This window comes from Papilio polytes, unplaced genomic scaffold (genome assembly GCF_000836215.1).
Source record: "Papilio polytes unplaced genomic scaffold, Ppol_1.0 DF820678.1, whole genome shotgun sequence".
Classification (NCBI taxonomy): Eukaryota; Metazoa; Arthropoda; class Insecta; order Lepidoptera; family Papilionidae; genus Papilio; species Papilio polytes.
Genome location: NW_013528526.1, coordinates 1,485,775 through 1,492,710, shown reverse-complemented (window position 1 = coordinate 1,492,710; position 6,936 = coordinate 1,485,775). Strand labels below are relative to the sequence as shown.

General features: G+C 33.1%; 1 protein-coding gene across 1 annotated transcript; it reads left to right on the top strand.

The window, feature by feature from the left end:
* Positions 1-915: 915 nt before the first annotated feature.
* LOC106110318 lies at positions 916-2,264 on the top strand. The gene has a single exon (XM_013292086.1). The coding sequence runs from the start codon at positions 918-920 to the stop codon at positions 2,229-2,231; it is 1,314 nt and encodes a 437-aa protein (XP_013147540.1). The 5' UTR covers positions 916-917; the 3' UTR covers positions 2,232-2,264.
* The last annotated feature ends 4,672 nt before the right edge of the window (positions 2,265-6,936 follow it).

The window sequence follows — 6,936 nt, the reverse complement described above, 5'->3', positions numbered from 1 at the left end:
ATTTTCAAATATATTTCTCTGTATTTTCTCATATATTTCACTCAAAAGATTATGTTTTTGTTCAAGAAATGCGCTGACGGACAGTAAATAAACTAAATTATACGTATGCATCCAACGGTTACTTAGTCCGTGATAGCGTAGCGCGGCTGCGCAGGCGCATGTCCCCTCCCCGCGTATACTCTCCCCCGCTCCCCCCGTCTACGCTGTCCGCGTGCGTAAACGTGACCCCGGCGCTTGAACTCGACTACGCCTCAATGTTTTGTATGCTTTTTATGTGGAAGATTATTTTGTAGATTGTATTCTTATGTTGCGAGCAAATTAAATTACGATAGCACACTAGCGCCAACATATAATTTTCAAAATCCATGTAGGTTTCAAATATTTTCTGACATATGACAACTCTTGTTACATATGTCATCTTGATGTGAAATCTATTAGGTTAATGTCAACAAAATTCAACACTGTATATAAACAAACATGTCTTCATAAAACTTAAAACAAATCCAAAGTGTGAAAAAAAATGGAAAAATAAAAAAAATTACTTCAAATGATACTTAAAAATCACATATTTATTTTTAAGAAAAAAAGAAAAAAGTTACCCAACGTAAGTGTTTTCATTATAGGTATTATAAACTAACGTAGATGCCACGGCCCGGCGAAGGAGAACACCGCGGGGTTTAGTGGGTAGTCCGGCCGGGATTAAGGCCGGGAGTCCCACACGAAACTGTCCCTGCTGCCTCCGCAGCATGGACGGTTAAGTGCGTAAATGCATTCCCCGCGACAACAAAAAAAAATAGGTATTATAATAAATTAAAAAGGTGGTGATAACAATCTAATTGATTAGTTATTATTGGTACCTATTTTAAAGTAAATTAAGTAATTGTTAAAATAACTTTTTACTATATACAGGAATAATAATGGAACAAATTTTCATGATAGAAGTATTCGTAAAAAAGATTATATTAAAAGTGGAACCACCTCAGAAGGATGAATATGAGCTAAAACTGGAAGAAGAAGAACGAAAGCGGGAAGCAGAAGCATTGGCGGCAGCGGAAGCCGCAGCTAAAGGAAAAGGTAAAGGTAAAGGGAAAGGGAAAGGTGGTGGGAAAAAAGGTAAAGGCAAAGGTAAAAAGGGCAAAGAACCCCCGAAGCCATCTGAAGAAGAAATGAAATATATGCAAACTTGTACGTTGCAAATGAATTGTCTGCCTCTGTTTGACTTTTACGTAGCACATGACAACTTCGTAGCTCCTCCACCACCACCACCTCCAGAAAAAAAAGGTAAAAAGAAAGCAAAACCTAAAAAACCAAAGAAAGGTAAAAAAGGCGTTGCTCCGATAAAGCTAGTTTTACCTTCAGACCCATTACCTCAACCGCCATACTTCGGTGTAGGTAATTCAGTCATGTTTTTATCACGACCATCAAAACTCGAAGAAGTTCTCAGCCAAACACCAATTTTTATTACTGTATGGAACAGGGACCAAGAATTTAACTGTATAGGTTTTTGCAAAGTCGATTGGCACGATTCTTTCTTTGACTGTCTAAAAAGATCTGCAGAATTAAACCCAGTGAATATGGATAAAGGTGAATTCAGAGATACTTCAAAAACTGAAATGATAAGCAATACTATAGAACTGACAAGATATTTACAATGCGAGGAGGATTTAAAACCTTCTGGTGAAATAGAATTCTACATTCGATTGACTTGTATGGGGAATAATGTGATCAGTTATTTCGTTGCTTTACCGGAGATGGATCGGATACCGGGACGTAAATATCTTAATGATGAATTGAAGCTAAAAGATTTAGAAGTAGTAAGGCATTGGGATGGAACTACTATTGACGCTCTACCCCCTGTAGCATACTTTTTTGGTGCACCTGATATTAGTAAAGAGCCAATACGACCAGAAGAAGAACCAGTTGTATACGAAGAGTATACCGCGCCGTTTACATCAAGTGAGCTTACAATACTAGCAATGGGCTTCCCTAAGGGTCCATGTGGAGGTACAAATTGTCCGAAACGAATGGACTACCGTGGTAGTCAACATCAGTTTATCCACGGACAAACTGTAAAAGGTAAATATCAACACGGACAATTTGTTAACAAGAGAGATGTGCATGGACCATGCGGTAGATTAGATTGCCCATTAGCCAAAAAAGTAAGGTCATATCTCTGTTCCGAAGGCAGTTACAAGCCATGTAAGAAACCTTGTCCTAAAGAATATTATTGATTTGAAACCAGAAATCTCTCGTGGTTATTTTAATTTACTTTTGTACAATAAAGAAAATTACTCTAAAATAAATTTTATTGAATAACAAGAAGACCAACCAATCAGTCAGCAAGTTGGTAAGATTAACAGATGAACAACATAACATAATATACAGCTAAGATTTTTTAAAAAGGAAGGATTCTTCTTATTAAAAGTTAAAAGGTAACAAGAGCCTGTTTATTAGATTTTTGAATGATTTTCATATTTTGGTATTAATTACGCGATTTAGAACAGTGGCCAAAAACGAAAACAAAACGCAATCAGTGAAAACGAGATTTCCTCGAAGTGATCATCGTTTGCGATATTTAACACGGCCAATTCTCTGTTCTCTTGGCACACATATCGTGTCAAATACAATTTTAATTTCAACGATAACATCAGTAATTTAAACTCTATTACTAACGTTATAAGGGAATATCAACTGCACAGAGTATGTTGCATTTTGTACTAAATCGTTGTAATTATTAGCGTTATTTTGACGGCCGCAATTTACGCGTTACGCCCCGTGAGCGTGAATAAGTTCGTAATCAGGACATCACTTAAAAGGACTGCATTGTATTGAAAAAGTTCATTGTTTTATGTGAACTTTAATGTATGACTGTTGTATGTCTCATTTCACTTTTACGCAAGATCACAAGATTACATTCAATCTGACATTTGATATTATATCTCACTCTGTTCACTCCCTCTCTTTTCGCCTGTCTTTCTAAGTTGCAAAAGTTTTAAATCCACAAACTTTGTAATTTCACAACGCCTTACAGAATATGATAGGCAAATATTACGTTTGGTATCAAACTCTAAATTAAGAACTGTATTATTTAATACAAAAATATAATTTACTTACCATTTCCATATTTTTTTTAGTAATAAACGGAATTAACATGAATCGTTACAAATTTACTTATTTTATGCAAATGTGCGTTTTTTATTCACAAAATTATCGTATGATGTAATGATTAACTAACCACACCCTGTAGAAACAGTTTTGACAGAGGGTCTATTGCGAAAAGTTGCGTGACATTTGTTAGAACGTATTCGTAATTTGACATTTGTAGATTTGTCGATGTATTTTGCGCCAGGAAGACGCTGCAAATCTATGACGTTACGAACTTTCTCACGAATATTCGTGATAGCCCACAGGTAGTGAATCATCATCACGCTTATATGCCAATGGGAGTAATTAGAGAGTGAGTCATGTCAGACAATGAGCATAACTTTGAAAGCAAAAATTTGCATAAAGTATTGCGAATTTTAATTAAAACATTATAATAGTAATTTAACTTTGAATGTTTAAGCTTTATAAATTAGATAAATTAATTCAGACTCGACATAAAATGCACTATATACTCGTATATTTGGTGAAACAACCATCAAGCTATACAAACTCAAAAAGGGGTAACCGTATTCTATTTCTAATCAAACATATCATAGCACGACAAAATGGTAGTTTTAACAATCCTTGTTAAATATTAGAACAAGTGTGTTCAAAATGTGTACAACCGAACTCAATATTAATTATTTATAGTAATTAGATAACTTGATTGTATCAACTACTTTATCTTACTTCTTACTATCATTAAAAAAACGAATGTTTGTTAAAGTTTGTCGCCTAAACTGCTGAAGGGATCTCGATGAAATTTGGCATAGATGCAGAATATGTTCTGGAAGAATACATAGGTTATTTTTTTTTAATTGCAACAGAATCAGCCGAAGCCTAGTATTAAGATAACTACACAAGACTCTTAATTTGAATATAAACCACCAAATGGAATAACTATACTAATGTAGAGGTCGTGAGTTTGAAAACCACTTTTCGACTTACGTCAATATTTGGACTAATTTTAAATGGTATCAAGAAATATAAACGAAATATTACATTAAAAATAAATGTTTTTAAATTTAACAATGTTTAAAATTATATGACTTTTACGTTTGGGTTAAGTTACCTTTTATGTTGAAAATGGTAGAGGTAAATGAAATAAAGGGACACCTCTCTTGGGCGGAAAATTTCTAATTGAAAATATTTCAAACAGCCACAAGTGGGGCGGGGCAATATTACAAACTTTTCCGAGGTGGCTTTATGTTCAATAAGGACTCGGCTTCAAAACAGAAAATAATTAATATGGTTTCAAATATTTCATTGTGAAATAAAATTGGCTACCCTTTGTCTTATTACTATATAATTAAAACACCGTTTTGTAGTTGGGGTTACTTAATTATTACTTTTTGCTTAATAATTTGTTTTTAAAATGCAAATAAAAACAAAGGAACTAGTAAAAGTAATTACTAGCAAATAGTTCAATCATAAATACTTTATTCCTACTAAAATTTTAAATGCGAAAGTATAGATGGATGGATGTTGGTCAGAGTTTGTAGCCTAAACGGCTGAATGGATTTTGATGAAATTTGATAGAGATATAGAGGATAGTCTGGAAGAATACATAGTCTACTCACTTGTGTTATTTTTTAAAATCCACGCGAACGGAGTCGCGGACGAAAACTAGTTTTTCAGTATTCTCAAAGTAGGAAAGTAATAAATAAATACACTGCAAACTCATAAATAATTTAAACTTTGATGTGTAAATATAGAAGTGGGAGATTACGTCAAATGGAGATCCGTGGTCGCTGTCTACCCATCTGAGTTACAGGCGTGAGTTATGTAGTTGTTATAAAAATAAGATCAAGAGAATTTAGTTAATCTCTTGGGTGCACCACATTATCATATGAAACAAAACAATAGTCAACTTCGATGACGAGTTTAAAACTGACCAGAACTAATCAACGTTACCGTAAGTTTCTGGCTGATTAAATTCAAAGTTCTGCCATCGTACTAATGAAAGCGGTGGATATCGTCCAATATAGTGACGTTCTGCATATCGCAAAACTTTCGCAGATGAAGTAATTAAGGTATACTGCAGTTGTCCAGGTAAATGACAGCTTCATACATTGAACTAAATCCATTGTAGTTCGGTTTGTATTAAAAAAAACTAATTTACTTCTAGGAAATAATACAAAAATCAACTATTAACATGCTTTTAGTATTAGATAAATATTTTTACATAGTTTTTTTTCTATTATTTCTCTTTTAACAATACAAAAACAATTAAATCTAGCTTAATCTAAAAAAAAAACGCTAAATAAAACTCAATGGTTTTTTACTAGCGTTTCAGTGGCTTGCGTACATAAATATTATTTCAGTTTATGCATAATGTTTTTTTTGTGTTTTACATTTTATTAAACCTGAGGGTAGTTCATTAACTAATCTAGATACAATGTATGATGCCGTGCGCTCGCCGTACACATTTTTTGCGCCAATAGTGTAGTACCGGCTTTCTGTTATCGCCCGAGTGCATATAGGATGTTATAGTTATTAAGTGGATTTACCAAGTACATATACAATAAAAAAAACATTATTATACCTAGATACTAGCTTTCGCTCACGACTCCGTCAGCGTGGACGACTTCCAGACTAAGCTCTATATCTTTCAAATTTCATTAAAATCCGTTCGGCAATTTATACTAAACACTCTAACAGACATCCATCTAAACTTTCACATTCATATTCTTAGTTAGATTTGTAATAGTTAATATAAAAAATACATATAATAATTAACTTTCCAGTAAGTTAAGTTTAAATTATCTATCGTTAAATTAAAAAAGGACAAAACATTGACAAAAAAGATCGAACTTTCTGTTCCCAATAGACCTACCACAAAGTAAAGCATTGTAAAAAAACTATAATTAAATCTAATTCATCTTTGTCAAATCCGTGTATTTGAAAAGTCATCTCCGCTACAACTAAACAGTTAATAAATTAAATCATAGCACGGTAGAGGCAATCATTCGGTCACAATAGGAGACATTTTAAGATTAATATTGGTCATTTGGACCCTATTAACATTGTCAGGTCAACCGCAAGTCAATCCAATAAACAAACTTATGTTGTCACTTATCAAATTAACATACACCTCTATTTCAAAGGCAATAAAGTTTATAATATCTCAAATGTAATTTTTTAAATTGATACAAGTGCGTGGTCGATGTGAACTATTCAAAAGTTCCTAATTATAATTTGAATCGTTTAGGAGTTAAATATTTTCGGCGTCAAACAAATAAAAAAAATGTTTGAAGACATCGTCTCGGGTTTGGTCAACAGTGCGGAAGGACAAGGAATGGCGTTGAGTCGACTACACATTTGGTATTAAAAGATCTATTGTCGTAGATTTTAACTATTTCAATTAAGAACTAGATATATGTTAACATTCCAATACTGTTTCTTTTTTTATAAATTAACGAAAAATGAAATGACTGATTACGTTAAGTATGAAATGAATATGATAATATTAAGGACCAGTCCCACTACTGACTGATAGAGGCTCAGGTAGCTGAAAATGACGACATTGTCATTTTCATCACATATTTTCCACGTTGGATTGTTATCAGACAGTTTACAATTTGGTGGGACAGGCCCTAAGTAAATTACTCAGTCAGTTAATGTGAAAAACAGTTCTTCAAAATTATTCATTGATAAATATCTATCATACTATAAAAAAATACATTTTAACACCTTAGCAGTTTTAATAAAAAAAACTATGACTCATTAAGAAATCAAACTACGTGATGAAAATTAAATAATTAAAATTCAACACGCATCCATACATTTCCG